The sequence below is a fragment of the Onychostruthus taczanowskii genome, unplaced genomic scaffold (genome assembly GCF_017590055.1).
Source record: "Onychostruthus taczanowskii isolate IOZ18803 unplaced genomic scaffold, ASM1759005v1 scaffold6, whole genome shotgun sequence".
Classification (NCBI taxonomy): domain Eukaryota; kingdom Metazoa; phylum Chordata; class Aves; order Passeriformes; family Passeridae; genus Onychostruthus; species Onychostruthus taczanowskii.
Genome location: NW_024503679.1, coordinates 2901438 through 2927477, shown reverse-complemented (window position 1 = coordinate 2927477; position 26040 = coordinate 2901438). Strand labels below are relative to the sequence as shown.

General features: G+C 39.5%; 1 protein-coding gene across 1 annotated transcript; it reads right to left on the bottom strand.

The window, feature by feature from the left end:
- Window positions 1–697: 697 nt before the first annotated feature.
- On the bottom strand, window positions 698–25454 carry ICE2 (interactor of little elongation complex ELL subunit 2). Its single transcript, XM_041418953.1, has 16 exons — window positions 25345–25454; window positions 24381–24485; window positions 22000–22267; window positions 20685–20804; window positions 18884–19018; window positions 18408–18524; window positions 17196–17355; window positions 15528–15712; window positions 14106–15060; window positions 11987–12165; window positions 10415–10544; window positions 5192–5276; window positions 5050–5100; window positions 3760–4015; window positions 2883–3070; window positions 698–811 (listed from the first exon to the last, which is right to left on the bottom strand). The coding sequence occupies exons 1-16, from the start codon at window positions 25371–25373 to the stop codon at window positions 808–810; spliced, it is 2967 nt and encodes a 988-aa protein (XP_041274887.1). The 5' UTR covers window positions 25374–25454; the 3' UTR covers window positions 698–807.
- Window positions 25455–26040: the final 586 nt, after the last annotated feature.

Genomic DNA, 26040 nt, shown 5'->3' with positions numbered 1-26040 from the left:
CTGTCACATGGCCATCAAAGGTGTTTTCTGGCACTGAGAAGGAAATTTAATTTGAGATGTATAGTACCAGTGATGTATTTTTGAAAATATTTCAGCTCAATGATTTGGACTTACAGGAGCAGAATCTGAACTTGCAAACAAAGCTTAAGAATCTCTGTAGAAAAATACATTCTAAGAGCAACTAAAAAAAAAAGGTGGATATATTTTTAGTACAGAGAAATTTAACATACCAAGTAATGACAGTGTTTCTGGGAAGGACTGTACCCACACTACAGGAAAGGACATTTTATTAAGAAAGAAAGTGCTTAGTTCTATAACTTCTCAGAGAAGCATGTGAGAAAGTTACACTTGCAGACTTCAACAAGGGGAGAGACTGAAAATGGTGCAACTTCTACCAGTAGAACTAGAAGCAAGCTTTAAATGCAGGTCAGCTCTAAGCATTCTGAAAGACAACACCTGACCTCTTTGTGAGAAAGTTACACATGCAGACTTCAACAAGGGGAGAGACTGAAAATGGTGCAACTTCTACCAGTAGAACTAGAAGCAAGTTTTAATGCAGGTCAGCTCTAAGCACTCTGAAAGTCTACACCTGACCTCATATTCTTTTGGAAACAGGCTGCTATTTAAAACACAGGGCAAACAAATCAGAAGCAAAAGAAATACCTCTCCAAATGGCTCAATAACTGCTACTGAACCTCTCAGCATGGAGGTGGGCAGAGTCCCCTGCTGCTGGCATCTCCCACCTTCCAGCAGCAGGATGGATGACTGGTCACTTGGTCCCAGTTCTCTGTGCTTCCAGCTGCTAGGCTACCTTAGAAGAAGAGAAAAAAATGCAGCAAATCCTTCCTAATATATATTATTTACATAGACAGCTTCTATTGCATTCTAAAAGTGTTTGCAGTCAGACAGAAATGGTGAAGAGATTTAGCCAGTCACATATGAGAATGGAAACAGTTTATCAGTGCATAGTGCAAATGACATCTAAAAACTCTCATTACTACAGAAATAAAGAAAAGTCAGATTTCACAGCCAACAACCCACTCACACTAACATAAAGAACTGATAAAGTTCCATGGTTTTCACACAGGCCAACTAATCACCTCAAATGCTAGGTCAGAACATCTCTTCCAGTCCTCCAAAACTAACCTCAAACTGTCTGAACACTTTTACAAAGCCACCAATTTCATCTCCTAATGAACACCAGTGAATGGGGAGAAGCAGACACCCATCAGTGATCTCACACAGCATGGAACACCTCTCCTCAGAGACCTTCCTCCATTTCTGGTGGTTTGTAGCTCAAAGCTGAACCAGGTGAGCTTGTCATGGACAGAGCTTCTCAGAGTCCAGCCCTACTCAGTATTTTTGTGTCAGCTGGATAATGTGACTGAATAGATTTTCCTTGAGTTTGCAGATGACAGCAAAGAGGCAGAAGAGAGAGGCAGAAGGGACAGATGAGCCACTCTTCAGAGAGATTGGACAGCCAGGCCAACAAGAATTGCAGGAGCCTTAGCAGAGATGAAGCCCTGCACTCAAAATGCAACAACGCCAAGCTGCAGCACAGGCTGCTCCATTGCAGTTCTACAATTAGTACACTTTAATTAGTAACATATCAGTGTAAGGTAAAAGGCACAGAGGCAGATGAACAAACAGACCATATATTTCTACCTCAAGAAACTGCATTGGGAAAGCAAATTCCAAACAAGTCTGGCAAAAAGTTTTATATATACAAACTGAAACGTGCCTTGAATCCCCCAGACAGAGTCAGTTATCTGGGAAAAATGACTCACAGCTAAAGTATTCCTATTATGAGAAGTCTCTAAGGGCATTTAGGATTTTGAATCAGAACTATTTGTAAACTGCAAACACAAGGTCAACTAATCAATAGCTTAATACTACAGATGAAACAAGCAGTGGTCCAAAAAATGAATAAACTGAAAAACTGAATAAATGCGTCTAACAGTTGGGAAAAAGCCACATCAGAAAATGCTTTGTATTTCACAAAGAAGTTTTTAATATACATTCATTATTGAAGCCTGATTTTAAAAAAAAACCCTACCTTCAGGATTTTTTTAGCAGGTACACTCCAGTAAACATTTTTTTTTTCACCCTCATGACATTAAAACATGTCCCATCAAGTCCCAGTGAGCAGAAGAATGCTTGATCAGATGTGTGTGCTTGGTAACTTCCTCAGTCCAAACACAAGACTTGGAAGAACACCTTTAAGACCTCTGCTTTTTGTGACAGCAGTTTAAACATGCAAAAATGCAGCTCTCCTGTTATTATTTTACTTGTTCAGCTGTACTTCTGAGTTTTCTAATGCAAATTTATGGCCCTTACTATTCAAATAAACACAGCTTTTGTCCTTCATTTGTTACACCATTCTAAAAAGAAAAATGTATTTTTCTAAGTTCTTTAAAAGCCAGTAGACACCATGTGTCAAAAAAGCTCAATAAGTAAATCCAAGTTGTTCCTCCCATACACAATGCACGAAGTAAAACATATCTTTAAAATATGTGAGAACAAAAATCTAGTGAATCTGGAAGAACTGGGAAAGCTGAAAAGCTATTTTTCTCCTTATATAGTATTAGAAGTTGTTGTCAACTACTGCTTCACTCTTAAAGATGCAGCTTTTCTACAAAAGTCACCAGAACAACAGAAGATACTCTGCTCCCCATAACCAGCCAAGTGGCTGCATCCACATCCTTTTTTTCTCTGAGATTTTCATGTGAAACATGTCCCCTGAGGTACCAAAGGGTTAAAGGTTTAGAGAATGCTTCAGCTATTGGAGCCATTTCCCCTGCCAGCTTGTTCTGGCTCCTCTGAAGCTGCAAGAAACCTCAGATTTTTTGCATCCTCTTGTTCTTCTCCAGACTTATTCCTACTTCAGTTGCATTTTGTTGAATTTAGTTTTCCACTTTTTCTTCACTTTTCTTTGCTTGCAGAAATTCTTCCTCAGCTTCTTTGGAGCCACACCTTCATTTCTAGCAGGCTTAGCTGGATTGCCTTTGGTTTCCATAGCTACTGGCCTTCCCTCATGGGGTGTGTCCCACTGTCCTTTCACCCCAGCCATCTACACACACAAGGGGAGAGAATTGATTAAAAAAAAAAAAACAAAAAAACTCAGAAAAGCAAACTGGAATTACCAGAATTAATCATCTTCAATCTGTATTAAGCACAAATATGTATAACTACACTCAGACAACTGCTTTCTAATTCATGTAGTTTCAAACTGACCCACAGGGTACAGCTGGTCTTCAGTCACCAGTCAGAAGTGACCAATCCTGCCTCTTCCCTGCCTATGTGCCTGGATTTCCTTCTGGCAGAAACCAAAGTGCACAAGGAAGTTAGGAATGGATGCATGACAATTTTGCCCTCATGTGAAGGCAGGCTGTGGCTAAACATGTAACTCAACCTACAAACCATCTCACAGTGCACAAAGCTGGGCACAGTCAGCACATGGCTTTTACACAAATGAGTAAGTCTCTGCTGAAGAAAAACAATGCTTGGAAATTTTCTTACTTTTAAAGGGCCATACTATCTCAAAAATAACAGAGGTGAGAGCAGGATCTTTGAGAAATTTCTAAAGCATGATAGGCATCACTTATTCACCAACATAAATTACAAAGTAGGATGGATTCCCAAAAGATTTCTGACCCCCAAAGATGACAGATAAACTATACCAGCTGTACCCCAAGGGACTGAAAGGGTTATTCCTAAACTGATCAGCTGATCTGCTTTGCCATCAAGTGAGATACTGACCTTCTGTTTCCACCCTTCCCAGGGTGCAGGTGGAAAGGTGCATGGAACTCTTCCATGAACTATGTGGTAGGGCAAAGGGAGGCTGGGGTCCAGGGGAACCCATGGCACTGAGAGAGTGGCAGGTACAGCAGGCAGATCACAGTGAGCTTTGTGCAAGTTATAGGATGACCTTGTGCTCTTGTCAAGAGAACTCTTGTAAATTGCAACTGATGAATCTCCTGCAGCGTGAGTCAATAAATAAGATCCCTCCTCCAAACTAAAATGAGAAAAGTTCCAAAGGAAAAATATTATTTAAATGTTTTTTGGAGCTTTTTTTTATTTGATCAGAATAGTTAATATGTTCTTAATGCAAAAGCAGAACATCTTTAGGTGTTTAGTCCCTTTATATGTTTTATAAAAAAGACTGTGCACAAGAAAGCATTAATGAAACTGTATTGATAAATATCTATTAATTAATGTGTCTATAATGTATTCATAATGTGCTAATTTATCAACAATGTAGAGACTGTCATCATATTCATCTAAGCATGTAAGCATACACTGAAAACCATCCATGTTGGGCAAACTGTAATTCCTTAATCAGCATCTTACAAGAACAAAGCCCATGTGGACACAGACACAAAGAACAGATGAGCTTTCACACCCACAGGATTAAATGGGTTTTCAGGAAGATGAAGATCAACCAACAGCCCATACCAAAAATCTTAGTCAAAAATCATGAACCTAAAAGAGCAGGAAAACCCCTCTGTAATTTGAATGAAAAGGCTTCACGCTCAGCGCAAGCAGCGCGCTTCACCAAAAAAATCAGGACACTGGCAGGCTGAAAGCTTTGAAGTAGCTATGTAAAGAAGGAGAAAGGCTGCAATGTTGTACAGAGACAGGCTGCTCTAAGTCAAGGTAAGCAGAAGGGAACACAGGGTTAATTCTACAAATCAAGCAGAAAGACTGCCAAACCCAAACTCTGTGTGTCAGCCCACATACATGATATTACACCTCACTCCTGTCAACTGTTTACTCAGCTCTTAAGAGTCCAGTTTGCTCTCTTGAAAAACTGGTTCACAAACCTCAAGTTCTTATTCTTTTGCATAATTTATGCAAACCTTGTAGTCCCAAGCACATTTTACACAGTACTGCATTATGCTATGACAGACCTAAGAGAACCTGTAAAATATCAATTTCTTTATGTATATGAAGAAATAAAAATCAGAGCAGACAAACATTCTACAGAAGAAACAGGATGAGCTGGGCAATGTGGCAAACAAATACAATAAACAAAAATTGAGAACTTACTCTGACACCTTCTTCAAAACATGATGAAGTATATTTAATGAATTTGCAGGTCTGTGAAAGAAAAACACAGCAAAAGTAGTCACTTGCAAGGCTTGTTAGGGCTTGAAATTCATTGCTAAAAAAACATACTAAAAATACTCACTTAATCAATCCAAGTTTTTCTCTTAAAGTTGCTGGAGAAATCTTTTCTAGCATAATAAGCTTTGATGTAAAAGCATCAATATGTCCTGAAAAACAAAACTCAATTAATACACTAAAAATAAAACCAAACAAATGTAAGAGCATAATTTGCAGACCTCTTTAGAAGGATAAAATATTTGCTCTTTTGGCATCGAACAGTGAAAAGTATTTATCAATGTTGCACCATAACAGAGAGTTAAAATGTGCAGCTGCTTTAAGTACAGGCATCTGTACCTTGACTGCCTTTCCAAACCAAGAGATGCCTGACTCCAGCAAAGCTCACATCTTGGGTGGTGTGTGGGATACACAACCTTATCTTGCCATGGCCTTCATCTCATCAGTTAGTTTATATCTGCTCAAGTTCATTTGACCCTTATCACTTTGCTTCCTCACTGGACAGATCCCAAAAGCTGATGTTTAACAACAAATTTACTTTTGCATTTAATATACTTGCTTTTCTATTCTGACCTATTGCATGACTTTCTTCTAGGGATGCTGACCTTTGTGTCTTGATTCTTCCCCCCTTCCTCGCCTGAGGAACTACAATTCACAACTCAGGCAAGTTGTCTTTAGCAACTTTGTCTTTGACACCATGAGAAGCAACAATTCAAAGCTCTCCTCATCGCATTTTTAAAATAAAGGCTGCCAAGGACAGCTTAGCCCACATTTAATTTGATGAGCAATAAGGATCACCAGCATAGCTTGGACATGGATTTGACTGCTGTACCTTGCCTTCTGGTTCTTTCTCATGCTGAAGTCTTCCAGGAATCTATTCTATTTCAGCTCCCAGAAGGAGTTTGAGGAAAAGGCAGCATAATAAAATACAGCCTACTCAGTGGAATTTACTGTCTTACTATAAATCTGCTCTCTTAGGAAGTGTAAATGCTTCAATTGCACAGTTAAAACTGCTAAATCAAAGCATTTCACATTCCAAGCTATCCATCACTAAGTTTATGTGTTGTGTAAGAAGACTAAGTAATAACTCTCACTTCAACAAATTAAAAAAGATGCACCAGGACAATCGATTTCTTTTAAACATTGTACATTTGTTACTTTTCTTGATATCAGTATTTTGTGCAAGACTAAGCAGCAAAATGTTGTATTTTACATTGCTGACTACAAAAAGAGGCTTGAAGTCATTATTAAAAATATAATTTAAACAAAACCTGTTTGAGTTCCATATTCCTCACCAGCCTCTCTTCAAATCAGAGTTCTCTACTTCTAAACACACTGGGAAACATAAAACACATTCCTAAATGTAACTGGGAAAAACTCAGTAATTCCAAAATATCTATGAACTACTTCCACCTAGTTTATACAACTGTATCTTACACTCAAGAAGTGACAGATTGAAAATACTTGACATGTATTAAGTTACCCAAGACCAGGTATTTTTTTTCCAACCCATTCTTCAAATGATGTTCATTTAAAGGCCAATATTATTCCATTCATGTGAAGGTAAACCGTTCTTGCAAAAAGTTTTGCTTAGGCACTTAATGCAAATAAGTGAGTAATAGCCAGGATAAAATGCTCCTATTAATCAGTAAAGCTTATCTACAGTTTATTTACTGCTTAGACAAGTACAAGTGCCTTATTTGGGAAGCTTGTCACAGAGATTACTGCCTTTGCAGATACAGGATTTCCTATCTGAGCAGCAAGAGGACTTCACAACCAAGCCAGGTGCTTTGCTAGCAAGAGGAAGACAGCGCTCTTTGTTTGATGATAGTATCTCTGCTTTTTGAGAACATCCTAAAAAAAACCACCTCAGCTTCATTTCCCCCCTGCAGCTGCTGCAGGAGGCCATGGTTACACATCAGATTTCTGACTCAAGCCCTGAGTCACAGCAGAGCTGAGATCCTCCCTCTGTCACACACAACAATGCTGGACAATTATGGGCCATAGACCAAGGTCCAAACAACTTTTCATTCATACTTACTTAGCAATAGAAGAGATGGTTGAGACAGCAAATTAAGCTTTTTCAAGAGTCAAAAACACCTATGCAGTTTAACACTGAGGTCTGCTACATACTTAAAAGTTAAAGGCTGAACTGTCTGATCAAGAGTGCAAGTTGTAGGTACTGTGTTAGTAAGATGATACTTTTCAAACCATGTTGTTCCATACTTCCACACTCATACTGCAAGGTAAATTTAAAAAGAGCAGTAACTTTATGGCTTGAAAAAAAAGCTTGATTTTAAAATTCTTTTATTACAGAACATAGCATTTCACTTAAAATAATTCAAATCATAGCATGATTTCAGAAGCTCCCTGCCTTTCTCCTTACACTGAACAGATCACTGCAGAAGTCTTAGGTACTAGTGACAGGGAATGAGAGATTCACTCCATTTTAAGTTGCCCATTATACAAGGGTATCATCACCCTCAGAGAACTGTCCCTGGAGTTTCAGGACAAAGGTCTCTGCTGCAAAGAGCCCTCTGAGTAAATCTGAGTGTAACACTGCATTTTTCACAGCTCCCTTAGGAATACAAACTGAAAGGCAGAATTTCACAGCTACCTTGCAATATACCAAGAGCAGAAGACACCCCAAGTAGAATATGATAACAGCTTCCTATTAAAAACTGTGGTAGATGCCCTTTCTTAGAATGGATATTTACTTGCACATTTTTTAGTAAGATGATACTTTTCAAACCATGTTGTTCCATACTTCCACACTCATACTGCAAGGTAAATTTAAAAAGAGCAGTAACTTTATGGCTTGAAAAAAAAGCTTGATTTTAAAATTCTTTTATTACAGAACATAGCATTTCACTTAAAATAATTCAAATCATAGCATGATTTCAGAAGCTCCCTGCCTTTCTCCTTACACTGAACAGATCACTGCAGAAGTCTTAGGTACTAGTGACAGGGAATGAGAGATTCACTCCATTTTAAGTTGCCCATTATACAAGGGTATCATCACCCTCAGAGAACTGTCCCTGGAGTTTCAGGACAAAGGTCTCTGCTGCAAAGAGCCCTCTGAGTAAATCTGAGTGTAACACTGCATTTTTCACAGCTCCCTTAGGAATACAAACTGAAAGGCAGAATTTCACAGCTACCTTGCAATATACCAAGAGCAGAAGACACCCCAAGTAGAATATGATAACAGCTTCCTATTAAAAACTGTGGTAGATGCCCTTTCTTAGAATGGATATTTACTTCCACATATTTTTTTTACCTACTCTGTAAGAAACTATATGGCAATAGCAAGGATCTGCCCCACAGGCTGGGAGTACCCATTTACTGTGCAGGACAGTGACAACCCACAGAATCCTGTGCCTCTTCAGAGCCCACAAAAGAGAACTCTTGTGTGTCCCAGGGCCTGCTTCTGGAAAGAGTGGATCCAGGAGCTGACAAACAAACATGACTGGAATACCCAGTGCTTCTCAATCCCAGGGATACTGTATCCCAAGCACTGGAACAGAGATGTGCTGGAGGCCAGGCCAGTGCAGCCCGCCAGCCCAGGGCACTGCCCATTCCACAGCCAGCAGGGACCTACAGGAGATACACAGAGGAAAGCTGTGCTGGAAGGGGAGGGCTCTGTGGCTCTTCATCTGAAACAACACCTGCATACCCAGCCTGCTGTCTCCTACATTCCCAAGAACCTCCATAAAAAGGGGTGGTGGCTGGATGAGCTGTCTGCAAAGTCCTGTGCACACTGCCCATTCCACAGCCAGCAGGGACCTACAGGAGATACACAGAGGAAAGCTGTGCTGGAAGGGGAGGGCTCTGTGGCTCTTCATCTGCAACAACACCTGCATACCCAGCCTGCTGTCTCCTCCATACCCAGCCTGCTGTCTCCTCCATACCCAGCCTGCTGTCTCCTCCATACCCAGCCTGCTGTCTCCTCCATACCCAGCCTGCTGTCTCCTCCATACCCAGCCTGCTGTCTCCTCCATACCCAGCCTGCTGTCTCCTCCATTCCAAAGAACCTCCATAAAAAGGGGTGGTGGCTGGATGAGCTGTCTGCAAAGTCCTGTGCAAGCCATACCTTCAGCATCCTGTAAATGGAGATTAGATAGACACCCACTCCTCCACTTTGTGTACTTTGCAAACATCAGCCCTCTCTCCACAGTTCACTGTTTCCTCACACTGCTTGCCATGCTGGAAATGTTAATAAAAACTTTGATACCATTTCCTACAGGAAGCCCAAGTGCAGTGCAGCTCAGCATGCTGGACATACCCTCAGTGGAAATACACAGAATGCACTCAGTGTAGTGCTCTGCTTGCTAGAGAGAAGCAAGGCCTCTGTCCTGTACATTAAGATACAGTTACAAACAGAGAACTCTCTACATAATTAGCTCTTTGTAAGGATTTCTTTTCTAATGGAATGGAAAAAGCACATCAAACACTGCTTTTAAAGTTTAAAATTAGAAACATAATTTCCATTGAATAAAGAGAGCAGACCAAGGTGCAATTGGCAAATACATTAGATTTCAATTAGAATCCTAATAATTCTATGGTAGCTTGCATAGTTTGTATGTAGAAACTGGAAAACAGAGAAGTTAGCATTTCTAAAATAGCATTCTGATGTGAGCCAACAACAGCAGAAGTGTAATTCAGTGCACAAGTGGAAAGGTTAGGCAACCACAGGCCACAACTGCTGCCATAACAACCTGAAAACCCAGATTTGTTTCTACAAAAAAAGCAAGGCAATCCCCACTGCAGAACATTCACTCACTGTACAAACAGGATTGCCCTCACTCAGTAGCATGTGCCAAGCATATTCTAAATATCAACTAACCACCTGGCTGCAAATTTTCCTTTTTAAAATCTTATTAATGACATGATAATTAGTAACAGAAAGCTCTCCATATATTAAAATGGTTGTTAGAGTAATCTGGTCACATTTTTATATGTATAATTTTAATTTCCTTACACAACAAATATCTCAACAGACATAAAAACGTCCCTGACTTTTTAAAATGTCATTGCACAAACATGAATACAGCATTTTCTACAGGACATGGATATTATTTATCTAAAATCAAAGCTGGAACTTCCTCATCCAACACCCAACAGAACTTTTAGACGAAAAACTTACTGAAGGTAGATGTGAAAAAACAAAATTAAAAAGTTAAAATAAGAAAGGATATATGGAATACACCTTTAATAAATACATATCTCTCCTGTTATTCTACAAATATTCACACATCCATGTGTCTTAAGCAAAAACAACACATGAACTTACCAATATAAAAGAAGCATTTGGAATGCAGCATACTCTGTGTCCACAGCTGGCACACTTCACTTTCTGTAAGAGCTTCCACACCGTAGTAGGCTTGGTACCCTAGTTTTGGCAACAGGAAAATGGGAATTGGCTGAAAAAGAGAAGATAAGAGAAAAATTAGCACTCACTGTCTAAAAATATCCACAATTTAACTGCATTTTGTAGTTTATAGCTGAAACAGTCCTCCACCATAGCTGAGGCAACAAAGACATTTCAGAGATTTTGTTTGAAGGTTCACGATTTATGAAATCCACAGCACAAACTTCAGAGTACAGAGACTTTATACAGAAAAAGGTGAAATTCACAGGAAAAAAAAAAAAAAAAAAAGAAACAACAAAAAAAAAGGCCTGGGCAAACTCTTACAAATAATACAGTTCTGACACTTAGTAATTTTTCCATGTGACTAAATTAATTTCAAGTTTACACTTCTGTGCTCTACTGCCCTCTGCAGCAATTTAAGAAAAAACACACAACATTTCTAATTAGCCCATTATTAGCAGAATTCTGCCATTTATCATTCCTATCAGAATCTCACTTGAAATTAGAACCTAAGGCTTGGAGTCTCATTTGAAATCAGAGGCTACCCTAACTAGTGAGTTAACCCTAATGAGCACTGTCAGTACTCACTGACAATCCACACTTAAATGTCATCAGAAATTTTAAAAAATAAACAAGTGATTGGTTCCTAAATGATGAAGCAGTTATTCCCAGACATTATAAGCAGTCAATCAACAGCAAAAAGATGGGATTTCTTCAAAATAAGATTTTAAGCACAGACTCTTGCCAAGTAATCAGTGTTACAATGATTATTTCCATTTCAATAAAGCACAAACACCTCACAAAACAGCTGCCTGCTGTAATTCTGGGATTCTCAGGAGGAACATACCACTACAAATTTGCTGAATGATTCACAGGACTCTTAAAAAAATTACAAATTACCCAGAATTATGGAATAAAGTTTCCTTCTCTTCATGCTGCAAGGAGTATTTTGATTGCAGTTGCATTCAAACCATTTAATTCCATGAGATAAACTATTTGCTAAGAAATGCCACAGTATTTTCAAGTAGAACAAATAGAATCTCTGTTGGTGTTCTCTGTTATCCATTTTATCTCTATTTCCCTGCTTAACTAGGCATGATGGCAAGGCTGAATCCTACTTGAAAGTATTTATGGTCACGAACATTCTCAAAGCCTTAGGCCAAACCCCTAATTCCTCCATTAACTTTTAAGAATAGTTCAAAATTACATTTTTTTACATAAGTATCATTACCCAGGCATATTACTGTAGTAAAAAATGGAGAACCACACATCCTTATCTTCTAATCAAGTAGCTTTAAAGAAATCACAAGTTACTCTTCCCTGTCTTGCTACAGCAAATATTTACAGAAGACATGCTGCAGAGTCACAATTGTCTCAGTGAAAGCATAAATGCTATCCAGGACTGGGAATCCCAGAAATGCCAACATTTCAGAATTGAGCACAACTGTTTAAAAAAAACCAAACCAAAAAAAAAGCTGAAAATAAAAGCTTTACCTTTTGGGCTTTTTTCTTTTTCTGGTATTGTGGCAGTGACTTGACTTTCTGCACGCTGCAACGCACGAGTAACAACAGATCATTCAAACTGAAGAGCTTGTACACAACATTGCCTTCCTCAGGTGCTTGGTACTCTGAAGGGTCTTCTTCAAGCAGCTGAAGTTCACTTGGCAGCTTTGCTAGAGAAAATGAATTAACCAGAAAATGTCAAGCTTGAACGATTTTTACAATGAAGCTGATTACCTTTGTTCCCTTGCAGTAGAGTTTTTGTTCAGGTTTTTTTTTTTCAACTCTAGGATCTGTTTTGTTTCCCATGAATTAGGGATGAAAACTACTTTGTTAGGCACAAAAAAGTCACATACTAAAAAAAAAAATTACATTTGGGAAACATTCACTCTTTAAGAGTATATTTTTAAATAATCCCACATCATTAGATTTCTCACACAAATAGAGAGAACTCCAAATGTGAGACTCCATTCTTGTATAAATGTAGCTCAAAAGCTTCTTTTTAAGCCACTCAGCACAAAGGAGAGAAAAACTTTATTTACAATGAATGGCTCCTGAGAGCTGCCATCCATCCATCAGGCACTGAAGTAACTCAGGTCTCAGGTCAGGGTGGCAGCACAACTCTCCCACCACACGGAGCTCAATCAGGACACAGCCACATTCAAGAGGGGCTACTGCATCTCCCAGGGCAGCTTTGAGTACATCAACAAACATCCCTCCAAACCTTAGAAACATTTTAACCAAATGTTTCAAATAAACACAGTAGCCTCCAAATTGGTTTGCTGAAAATGTATCTAATGCTTTCTTTTTTTGCCCTGAAGATATGTGGAAATATGTCTCAAAACCATACCTACAAATAGGGATTCCTGTAGTGCTATGAACAAATACATTTTTATCATTAAATTTAGAGTTTATGTGCCTGCACACTGTGGGAGATATCCAAGGAAGTGGAAGTAATTTTCTGTTAGTAAAATATAAAACCCAAATCTGGGTTTGTGCAAAATAGACATGCAAAGAGATTTCTCAGCTTGCTATAGAACTTTCAAATTGTAGAATTATGCTTTCTATTCCTACACAGTCACTTGTCAGCACATTGGCAATATTGGTTTCACAATCTCTATTAAAAAAATTCTATTACAGGACATCTGAATTCTATACTCCATCTTTTTAACACAGAGAGAAATAAAATGTCATGCCTTAGCCTTTCAAACTGAGGGAGGAGACAGGGTCGTAGTGATTATGCAGTTAAAGCAATAAAAATGTAGGAAGTGATAAGACAATTTTAAGTAAAACAGAATTAATTGTGTTACCCTATAGATTAAGTAATTAATTCCTACATGATCAAATGCACACCTCCTCAGAAAATACCAAACATCTTTTCCCACCAAAAACACAGATTTGTTGGAATTAAATATTTGAGAAGAGTATCTGTCCTGACACAACCAATCTGGTTTTCTGCATATTTATCTAACACAATGCAGTGTTTCTAACTTCAGCTGTACAGAGTTCAGAAGCAACCCAAGCATGTGAGGAAAACCTCCAGGGCCATGGTCCCCAGGATCTTCACAACTTGTAATTCTGGGCTAAGGTCCAGGGGCAGCACAGACTCCATCCCCAGCTAATGGTCTGAAAACTTGGAGAGGTGGCTTGTAGTGAATCCTCATTTGCCTTCTGGGACAGAGTGCTGGGAGTTAAGCAACAGCAACTGAACCAGGAGGCTCAAAACTTAAGACATACAAATTTAATTTTCCCCCTATTTTTAATTGTATAATTTAGTTTTTATTCTACAAAAAATTAAAGTAATTCTACTTCTGTTGACAAGAAACTACTTTTGCAGACTAGACTACTCAAATATTTGAATTTCCATGCAAAAAGAACTCATTCCACTACCAAATGATGTCTCTTCTTAAAAACCTTGTGTATAACAACTTATTTCTCTACAGTAAAACAGTATTTCACATTCACCTCTGTGGACAAACAGTGCTCCCTTCTGTGTGCAAGACAGTAATTCCCACACAGAAGAGGTACTGAGCCACATCTCCAAATAGATGTAAGAGATGCACTACTGACACGTTGGGTTCAATTTTCCTCCTTACACAATGAGCACACTTACTCTTTGGCATCCCCTCAAAAAGCCACGTCCAGGTATTTCTAGAGGAGCCGGTGGGATTGGAGGCTGGGGCTGGCACAGTTTCTGTGCTGGAGGTCACCAGTGTTTTTGGAGACTGAGGCAGCTGGGCTGGGACAGCATTAGGAATATCACAGCTCACCAGTGGTTCATGAGCTTTTTGGGAAGGGGACTTGAGAAGTTCAGTTTGCATTTTCAAAATTTGCCCGACAGGATCCAATTCTTTGGATAACTTTCTTGGAGGTTTCTTGGAGGCTTTTTTCCCCTGATCTGTGGTATCTGAGCAGTCAGTGATCCTTGCTGAAGGACTCTGGGTAGGGCAAGGAGCTCTGGCAGTCTCTGCTGAGGTAGAGGAAACAGTGGTTGGCACAGCTGGTTTGCAAGCAGCCGTGGCTTCACAGTCTGAATCGATCACCAAACGCTCTTCATCCGTGTCACTGCCACATAAAGAACTGTAAGTCTCTTTTTTCTGTGCAGCATCAGGCTCTTTCTCAGAGCTCACTGCAACAGGTAGAGCATTTAATTTTGTTTCACTGTCCAATACTTCCTTGGTCATGACATCCTGTGCTTTGCTCAGTCCTACCTCCACTGACTGAAAGCTTTCACAGGGAGAATGTTCTTGAGGGCTGCAGCATGGGATGCCATCCAACGATGGAAGCTGCACGCTGGCACGTGCTGAACCTTCTTGCTCAGAAAGGGTGGTTTTCTCTTCTTCATCTCCTCTGTTTATGGCAGATGAATTCTTTCCCCCCATTTTTAGGCCGTGAGATAAAACGTTAGCAGTGTTACTAGATGTAGGAAAAGTAGTTTCCATTTTACAAGTTCTTGAGAGCTTGGTTGTTGCTCCAAAAGTCTCAAGCTCTGTAACATCATCATCGAAGTCCATCCCAGTGTCATCTGGAGGAGGAATTGTCCTGCACTGGTAGGTGTCAGAACACACCTTACCACAGGGATGAGAAAGTAATAAAATTAAAAACCACCAAAACAATAAAACAAACCAAAAAATGAGACACTGCTGAACTGAAAACACAAAAAATGTTCTACCATCCATATACCTGACTGTTAGGAAAGAGAAGCAGTAATTGAAAAAACATTTTTCTTATTTAGTGATGAAATTTTGGTCCTATGAATTGAAAGACCATTCTAAAGAGTAAAAGTTCACAAAGCTTCTTCCAATGAAGCAAACTGATCAAAAGACATTTTAATGAATTACACATTAAAGCTGAGATGCCTATGTAGAAGCATTTAAAGGAACTAGACAGACATTTTCTAACAGGGTCTAAATCAGCAAGAGAAAAACCACCAAGAGAAAACCGGAATTTCCCTTCATCACAGGAAAAGCAACTCAGGAATTTTAACACAGGTTTTTGGTTTTGCTTGTTTTTAAGAATATGTGAATATACATACATCCCACTGAAGCAGGTTGTCCTCAGCTGGTTTGTCCATGGATACATTAGAAACTGGAACATAAGATGTTTTAGTTGCTAGGAAATCCATTGGAATTTCATGGAAGATTTGATTCCTCTCTCGTACTGTCATTTCTTTTCTCAGCAGAGGTGGATCAACATAAACCACTTTAGCTGGTTTGCTACCTTTTCAAGAATGAAAAGAGATTGAGTACATATTAAATGAAAGGAAGAAATACTGTTGTGTAATTCAAATAATAAATCTTTCAACTTCCAATTACAGTCAAATCCACTGCACACACACACCAGAAGAAATGAAAAATGATCCTTTCATTCATTAACAACAGAAGATAAAAGTATGTCCAGATATGGTGTGAATTATTATGATCCTGCAGCAGCAATACACACCACATTAATAGCTGAACATATTTCAAATGCAGTTCTAAGTAGAGAATTTGTAAAATAAGAACTGAGGATTCATCATTTCCTGTACAGACTCATATCATCAAATGTATCTTGCTTTCCAAAAATACCTTTTCTACTTCCTTGTTTGAAAGTCAATTATTTTTTTAAGTCTCATTGTCCAAGTGATAGCTGCAGTTTATCTCTCCTCTGATCAGTTAACTCTGTGTGGGCTCTGCTGCTCCACTCCTCTGTTTGCACCTTAACACACTTGTACACATGAATTCCCCAAAAATAAAAGCAATGCCCTGCCCATCACAGCAGAGAAAGCCAAGGCACATGGTGAACACGGTCTCCCTGTTTTATGAACAAAAGTAAATTAAAGCAAGGGGTTGGTTTAATTTAAGAGCAAAAGGAAGGCAGAGGGAAACCCTTCAAGAACCACTATGTATTTCTACCAGCATCTGAATGCCCTTCAGGTGTTAATTTTGGTTTAAAAACTGTAATGCTGCTACAAAAGGAGTCAGGCATTATCTTTACTGATAAAGTCATTTAATTTACATAGAAAAGTGAAAATTCATAAATGTTGCAGGTATGTCATAGCTTATTTATGATCTGCAAGTCTGCTATAGAAACTTGTGTAAGAAGCACAGAAGGACATTCCAACACAACAAACATAAATACTTAAATAAACCATACTGTGTTTAAAACAAAAAAGTGTCAAGGAGGAAGTTTATATTCAGATTACCGAAGAAGTGCTGGACAAGTAAAGTAAAGCAGTCAGGTGAGTTCATCAGCTTATTAAAATAAACATTTTCTGCTGTAATTGAAAAAGTTATCTTCATGGAAATATTCCTTATTTACTATTCTATGATATAATTAGATCCTTTTAATTCCAGAAAATGTTTGCTCTTTGCTTTTTCATAAAATTTCAGAATATCTCTGGTTTTTTATTTTACTGAAATCAGTTCACTTGACAATTTTAACAGGTTCATGCAGTTATATTGTTTCTAAGAACAAGAAGTTAGAGTCTTGAAAAGCCAAACTGGTTTTAACTGGTTTTTTGTTCTGGCTTTTTTTCCCCAGGTGGAAAACAGCTGAATGTCCAAATTCAACAGTTTATGGTGGTAACTGCAGAGGTTGTTACTATTCTCAGTAACAAGGTGGAAAAAGGTATAGGAAACAATATCCAGGGATCCTGGATCAGCTTTCCAGCTTTTTTTGGGCAATCCCTCCCCATAGTTTTAATAACAAAATCATCCCATACCTGCAACAGTGATCATTTTAACACAAACTGGAATTTCCCACTGTTCCTTGTAGTTCAGTCCATGATTATTCAGTAGAGTAAATAACGACTGATCACTTAAAACAACTTGAGGACAATATTTCAAAGCAAGTTTTTCTGCATTTGAATCTGAACTAATATCCTAAAGAGAAAAAAAAAAAAAGTTATTTCTTCCAAAGTTATTTAAAAAAAAATACATATAAATTTAAATTTACAAGAGAAACTCCAAACCCAACCAAAAATGGATATAATACAACTCCTACCCCCCAAAAAAGTTCAAAGTCTAACAGTGCCAGACTTCAAAAGGAAATGAAAGAAAAAAAAAACTTCCCTGAAGGTTTTCAGCTGAATCTTATGCATTCACTTTGCAGCATAAGAAAATACATCTTTTAAACTTGTATTTTCAGTTCATTTCTATACATTTGAATTACCAGGTTGAATAGGAATTTAGATAATCACAAAATATGGGAGAATGCAGAAGAAAAAAACATTCCCCAAACCAGATTAACTCACAAATATACACTACAGATCTTCTTATGAGTTAAGCAACAGCACAATAAAGACACCTAACACTGAACTATGGTTAAAACTGCCCAGTTATTTCAATACTGATTAGATCCAAAGAACCTTAAAACAAATATAAAACCATCAAGAATACAAATTCAGAATTGAAATAATAAATTTGTTAAATTTTACAAGTACACATTTCCATGAAGGAAAGAGGCTGAGACTGCTCATGAGGCTGAAGAACATCATCAAGGACTATGAAGATAATGGGAGCCCAGGAGCACTGAGGACCATGAGAGAAGTAAGAAAAACCCAGTATGTTTTTTTTTCTGACACCTCAGACATCATTAGAAGGGCTTTGTTTAACATCTTTGAGGCTTATACCATTCTCCTGCATCACCTCTGCTCCTTTCCTCAGCAAATGTCTCTGAAATGACAGTGCTGCTGTTGAAAGATAAGTGAATAAACTCCTAAAAATAGCTGAAGAAAAGTTATGTGGCATAAACAGTCAAAACCCTCAGTTCTACAGAATGAAAACTCCCTGATTTTTGCAGTAGAAGAACACAAACAGAAATAGCAGCTATTTAATGGTCCAATGCAGTCTAAAAACTGTTCAACACATAAAAAGGTTCACATTGCACTTCTGTACAAAATATGCCTTAAAAATAACAAAAAAGAGGTACTTACATGATGCATCACATGAGCCCTTTTTTCTGGGGTTATCATAGATGTGACAGTGCTATAATCAGTGGGCAGCTGAACAGGCATGGAAGGGAAATCTGTTTTACCACGTCTTGCTGTACCCTGGGGGAAACCAAGCAGCATCAAAAAACAGCTTTCACTGCAATCACGCTCATCCAACACTGTATTACTTATGAAGAAAAATATTTGAAATTTACATAGGTCCATTATAAAGTTAAGTGATATGAGAAAACATACTATTAATGTAATCTTTTTCTGGCAAACATCTGGTGAAAAGAGTTAACAGACTCACTGCCAAAATAATTTTATTAAAGTTTTAATTAATAATTTGAATTATAACCCCTAACTCATGAACTGGGTAATAGTTGCAAAACCCCCTAACCCTTGCCTAAGACAACTCTGATGTAATTCTGCTTACTTAAAAACCCCCACAAACCCAATCTGTGTTCGTAAGGCATTACCATTGCAAGAAGATTTTTTTCCAGCTTAAAGGTCAGCTGTGTATGAAACTTTCCTCCCATGATACTCATGATCTCCTGCAGGGTGTAAAACTCTGGATACTTCTGCACATGTCCAATACGTGCCCGTAGCAATTCCTAACATAAAAAGAATAATAATTTATGCATTTGTATCTTTCATAAGAAAGGGGGATTTTGGGGGAATTTTTGAAAAGTTTTTTCTGCAATTTCAAGCTGCATTTAAAAACTTAATAGGTACCAATAGAGATCTATAATACTCTCACAATCACTGCTATGTGAACTGCAATATATTCCAGATTCTCCTCAGCCCTTCATAAGCAAGGCTGACAACATATGCACACAACTCAGGCCAATCATTAAAAACATGCAGTTCAGTACAGTCTGAAATGTGCTAAACAGGTAATTTTCTTTTTAGTTAATTTTCTTGGCTTTTAGAGGAAGCAATATTTTTTATGTTACCATCCCACTTACACTAGGCAAAAGTCACAAAGGTAAAGGCACAGGATGATTCCATTTGTGTTGAAACTCACTGCCGAGTCAACTCTACATAATTTTTACAACACCTGAATTAAGTATTTAGGATATTTAGATTTTATTTAGTAACTAGAAAGTGTTATTTCTGCAAGTTGGTTAAAACAAAATATGGGCCTCAATTTTTAAGTCAGGGTATTAACAATAAATAGGACTTAAAGTCTGGAGACACATTTTGCGACCAGATGACAAGATACAAAATTGCAAAGCCAATCTCACTATTTAGAGGCAAAAAAGAACCCCAACCCCTCCCCCCCCCCCAAAAAAAACCAAAAAACACCAAAAAACAAACAAACAAAAAAACCAAAAAAACAAAAACAAGCAAGATGTTTATCTTCACATGTGCCCAAACTCTGTGGTAACTCACTAATGGGAAAGTTTAATGAACTTTTTTTCAAAACTGTGCTATAAACCCAAGAATGATGCATGAAGTTGCATTCATATTTGATCTTAGAATCATCAAAGTGGATATTTAACACAGCATGAACTTGCAGAGGGTTATGATTAAAGCCTCAGTAAGTTCCAATTAAAGTCACTTTCTAACATGCTACTTAGCTTGCCTGTGGAGGTAAGCTTAACATTCTGCCCAGTAGTAGGAGCCACTTCAAACAAAAAACAAAACAAAACAAAACAAAACAAAAAAAAAAAAAACAAAAACAAAAACAAGCAAGATGTTTATCTTCACATGTGCCCAAACTCTGTGGTAACTCACTAATGGGAAAGTTTAATGAACTTTTTTTCAAAACTGTGCTATAAACCCAAGAATGATGCATGAAGTTGCATTCATATTTGATCTTAGAATCATCAAAGTGGATATTTAACACAGCATGAACTTGCAGAGGGTTATGATTAAAGCCTCAGTAAGTTCCAATTAAAGTCACTTTCTAACATGCTACTTAGCTTGCCTGTGGAGGTAAGCTTAACATTCTGCCCAGTAGTAGGAGCCACTTCTTAATGGAAGTGCACAGTTAAAATGCAGCTTCTCCTTTCCTGAATACAAGGAAGCAATTTATTTATTTGATGAATAAATATTTTTGCAGTGACTTCTTCTAGGACATCTTTTTGGCTCCAATGAAGCACAGGCCCAGCCCTGCTGTGCAGCACAGGGGAAATGGCCACTTGCCCATCCCATCCCAAGAGCAAGCAGCAGGGCAGGGAACAGCACATCCACGAGCACTTCCACCTGTCCTGACCATCATCCCAAGATGGTTTTTTAACAAGGGCTGGAATTAAGCATGGCACTGCTAATTACCTCGGTGTAACGCAGGGCATCTTCAGAGATGGCATTGTAATCCTGGGCACAGCTCCTGGCAGCGTTTTGGGCAAATTTCATAAATTCTGCAATTTCATTGTTTACTACTTCTTTCATTTGCTGGGGGAAGGAAAAATCTATTTTTAAGACAAAACAGAATCCTCTGTACTAGACATGTAACCAACAAAATTTCCAGAGAGACAGTACAGGTAATGGTATGAGGGAAGGAATAGATTCCACTTGCTACTCAATTTGACAAGTGTTCAGTTTCACTTCAGTAAAAAAATTTTTTGCAAGGCCCATTTCCTTTAAAGAAATCCCAAATCAAGAGTACACCATCCCAAACAAACAGCAAGTTTCCTTTGATACAGTGATTTATAAATAGAGGGGTTACAAGACATGGTTGATGAAGTTTACAGGGCAAAGTCACAAAGATACCTGACTTCTGATTTCATGAGAAATTATAAATAGTAACAACACAGCAGTTACTGATGTGCCTGGAAACAATATTTCCATTGTTACAGCATAAAAATAAATGAAGCAGCATCAATAAGGAAGCATGGGAAACCAAATGCAACGGCTCAGCACAATTTGCTGATTAATTACATTTTCCAGGACTCAACATGAAGGTGGCCCATTCCCACACACAGCAGGGGGAACTCAGCCTTTCCCCCGTGAGCACAGCAGGGCAGCACACAGGAGCCTGCCCTGCCAATGAACAAAGCTCCCACAGCTGCCAAAGATCACAGCCAAGTGGATCCACAGCCTAACACTACCTGGGCCTGCTACAGCCACTAGGAAATGCTAAAATCACAGCAAGGACAACTATTTACTTCCTCCTCAGAAAAGGGTTTTTTTGGGGACTGCGTGGCTGTTTGGTAGTACACCATCCCAAACAAACAGCAAGTTTCCTTTGATACAGTGATTTATAAGACATGGTTGATGAAGTTTACATGGCAAAGTCACAAAGATACCTGACTTCTGATTTCATGAGAAATTATAAATAATAACAACACAGCAGTTGTCAGAGATCTACACTTATCCTCAGTTGTTGAGATCACTTTAAAAAAAAGAACACAACAAAAAAGCCACAAAACCCCAATTTCAATGAAATTACCAAATACACTTTCAATTTCTATTAAAAAGCTTATCCTGAATAATTCAGACCTTTATTACCTTTCATAATACCATGAATTCTATGACAAGTTAATTATGACAAATTGAACTCAAAACAAATTTTTCTTCTTTCCTCTTTGTAAGGAAAAAAAAATAATTGTATGACTCCCTCAGTGATGGTCATATGTTCATATCTTACCATATATGTGAAAAATTCCCTTTGACTTGCTTCATTAACTTGGAAATGGTTTCTTTTTTTTGAGAACTTAGTCATCAGATACAAGTAAGTCTTCTGCTCCTTCTCAGTCAAACAAGAGGTAAATGGGTAGGGGAGTCTGGGTTCTGGGAGAGGATGGTCATCAGCTGGGCTTTTAGCCTCCACCTCAAGTGACTCTGCAGCCTGCAGGCTACAAGCCTGTTTGTTTTCTGAAGAGTTTGCCAATGCCTCTGCATTTTTCTTTGCCTCTCTGAAAAAGAAGTAACAAATGGACGAATTTGCAGCTTTCACATAAATACCAATATTAGTCAGAAACAAGGAAGGCAGCTGTGCAAGCCTGAACTGCTCTGAGAGACACTGCTGTTCCAATTCCCATCTGTGCCAATGGACTCTTCTTGTTCTGAAACTTCACCTGTACAATCAGACTAACCCTTAGTGCCAGCAGCAGGTCTGCAACTGCTTTAAAAACAAACAAACAAAAAAGGTGGGGTTTTCATTTTTTAAAAAAACCCAAAATGGTGTTAACAAGCTAAATATGAAACACATTCTTTGTTCTGGAAACACACATTATTAATGAAAGGATAAAGAATCTCCACATTTCATCAGTCACTGATGGCCACTGTCAGTTCTGATAGCAAAGGAGAAAGATTTAACTAGAAAAAGCCTTTCCTTCAATGCAGAAGAAGGAAATCAAAATTACATCATTGTAACAATAGAAATTCTAGACTTCAGTGAAGAAATTCTCACAGCATACACAAATCAAGCATTTAATTTTCTACTCTAAACAATGCTGGAATCAGTCACCAAAAATAACAGTAGACTTGGGCAAGGGGCATAGCTGTTCTAACAACAATAAAGCAGTAACATAAAGCTTGTTCTTAAAGCAGCTCCAGTAAACAAAGGCCAACCAGCCTAGCCCTGGTCTATTTAAAATAATTTTACTTAAGAGAGAAAATATTTAAGGCTAACAAAATGAACATTGACTGCTGATCTTGGAAAAAGCATATTTTTAAGAAACTACTTCAGCAGTAGAAAACATCTCAAGTGTCATTCAAACCCAGCAGTATCACGTCCACAGTTCTTAATAACACTTCACAGCTGTCTCTCTAAATATGAGAATGTGTCCATCCTTGTGGCACAAACTGGCAAATTTAATTAAGCTGTAGCAGCAACAAGATGCTGACTCAGATATGCCAGTGTAAGAACATCAAGAAATTCTAGCAGCTTAAATTGGCTATATTCAGCACTGAATGAAATGGCAGCACATCAAGATCATTTCACTATGCACTGCTGTCACAGTCTTCATTGGGGTGCAAACCAAAATAATCTGACAGAGATTTTCTGTCCATATTTACAGCATTATACCTCATTTGAGCTGACAGCTTAAATTTTTCCCCTTCATTTTATCAGCAACCCGCTTTCACTGCTTCTGCACCAACAGAACATACACTTTTGTAAATATCTATGAGAAACTCCCCAAAATTAACAAATTTCCTCCAGCTTTTACTTCCACACTTGCTTCAACAGGTGTCATTTCTCTTCCTCTTGACTTTGGTCACTCTACCCAGCTCCATCCATTTCTGATTTTTACCAGGTGCCACCTCTCTGGCTTTTGGCTGCAAACCCACTGGAACCACACACAGCTGGCCACAATCCCCACTCCTGAGTGTCCACTCCAGCAACCCTCCCAAGGAAGAATCCCACAGCAGTTTCAGATGTGCCAGGAACAAGCTGTGAGGCTGTGCTGGTATCTTGCCAATTCAGGGAAAGCTGCTCCAACCAATAGGTATGAACCAGAACAACCTGCGGGATGAAGCCATGTGTGTAACAGACAGCCCCCTCACACTGTCAGTTCATAAAAACACAGTCATTCCCCTCTTGAACAAACTATTTCCCCTCATGCTGAACTCCCCACTGGCATGGTTTCCCATCCACATTCCTCCCTGTGTGAGGGTTCATGCACCAGGCAGCACGTTCACCTCCCTTATCAGCTTTGTAACTTCTTAAACCAAGAGGCTAAATACACTCTTCCAAATGCTGAGATCCAGCAGCACGAGCCACACTTCTCACTATGTGAAAGCAATGCTATTCTACTTCCTCAACCTAAGAGAATAAGAAAATGACACCAAAAGTGCAAAAACAACACTACCTGTACCACCTGTGTTCACACAGCTTCATTTCCCAGAGCAAAGGACTCAAAACCTGGACTCCTCCTGCTTTCTGAGGTTCCACAACACACAAAGCACAGGCCAACAGCTGTAACAAATCCTTGTGTGCCACACAACATGCAGCTTTCCCCAAAACAGCATGGGGATGTATCCATGGCATGATAACAAAGAGCACAAAATGATAAAATAATATACCTGTTTGATAAATGCCAGAGTTCAGAGAGACTCAGAGACAAGGAATGTTTTTCATAAAGTTCATGGGAGAAAAATACTTCTTGGCCATTTTTTGGTGGAATATCCCTAATAAAAGAAAATTTTAAAATAAATATACAGCAAAACAAAGAAAAATTAAAGGCCACCTCTGTCCTGAGAAACAAAAACCAAGAATTATATATGAAAAAAAGAGGCCACCTACACAGTGGTTCCAGATTTCCTTTTCATAGAAGTTACTTTGTACTAATGCCTTATGGTTTTTTCATAGTAAAAGTATATATTCTGAACAGTACAAAAGAATTTCATTATTACAAGACATCAATTCTAGGTATGGTGAAATTCTGAGGAGTTTCACACTTTCACAGGTTCATGAATCAAAAACAAACTTTGGGCTGAAATCGCAGGAACTTTTGAGAAAAATACACCAGTTTTAGAGCTTTTCAGAAAAGCTTTGTTCTTGTCTTGTACGCTGATCTGATTTCTACATTGCCTTTTCATTTTTCCTAATAGAGCCGTTCAAGCGAATAGGGTTTATACAATCCCAACCTCGCTAACTACTGTGAAAGGCACGAGCAAGGATTTTATTTACGTTTTACCTCACAAACTACAATTCCAACAAACCTCGCCTCTTTAAAGAGCCGAATTACGTATTGGCAGAGCTTTTCGTATCAAAAACATGATCAAGGTCCCTGCCTAGAATCCCCGCCGTGGCTCTCTGTGCCCTCACAGCCCGGCGCTGCCGCGGCACCGTCCGCGCTCCGCCCGCTCCCACGGCGGGAGCCACAGGAAATGGCGCACGCCCCCTCGGGGCGGCGTCCGGCGGTGCGGGAGCCGAGTCCACCCCGCGGTGCGTTCTGCTCCCGGCGGGGCAGCGCGGAGCTGTGGCCGCCGCCCACGCCTCAGGCGCGCCCGGCCAGGCCGCTCAAGAAGAGGGAGACGCGCTCACCATGTCAGCGGCGGCCCCGCGGCCGCCATCTTGACACCACCCTCAGGGCAGCAACTTCGCTGGTCCTCATCCCGCCGCCGTGCGAGCCCGCCTCAGGACACTGGCCAATCAGCGCCCGGCGCATGCGTCAGGTGTTCTGAGCCAGCCAATAGGGACACGGGCTCGAGCAGCGCCTCAGAGTGTGGCCGCCATTTTGTGGCGGGCGGGGCGGATGATGGCGTGGGGTTGTACTGTGCGTGCTCGCAGGCGTGGCCTGGGCAGAAGGTGGATGCCATGGGCGGCACATCCCGCCCCTTCCCGCGTGTTTCAGAGGTGGGGCTCTGGGCAGAGGGTGGGTGTCCCGGGTGGCTCCTCCCGCTCCGGGTGTGCAGGGCCGGGGGCACCGCCTGTCTCTGAGGGGTTGGAGGCGCGTGAGGGCTGAGGTGCCCGTAGAGGACGCTGTGTTCAGCAGCTTCCTTCCTCTCTTAGGCGTTCAATTTCCCTGGCTCACTTCTCGTGAGCAGCGCCGCAAAATCTTTTAAAATTGATGGGCAGGCACATTTTACCAGTGTGGTAATATGTGGAATTCGGGTATTCTCACAACCCATAGGTCTGGTGATGGAAACTCATTTACTTGTGGTGTTACAAGAAAAGGTGATGTCGGTCACTGCCCTAAAGATGGGGGGGGGGGGGGGGGGGGGGCGTGAGGGGAGGGGG

Excerpts from the sequence above, each read along its gene's own strand:
- ICE2 (XM_041418953.1), bottom strand. The coding sequence starts at position 25,373 with ATGGCGGCCGCGGGGCCGCCGCTGACATG. Across the intron at positions 17,356-18,407 it reads GGGCTCATGTGATGCATCAT|GATATTAGTTCAGATTCAAA; the intron begins GTAAGTACCTCT and ends TTTTCTCTTTAG. Across the intron at positions 5,101-5,191 it reads GAAAAACTTGGATTGATTAA|ACCTGCAAATTCATTAAATA; the intron begins GTGAGTATTTTT and ends TTTCTTTCACAG.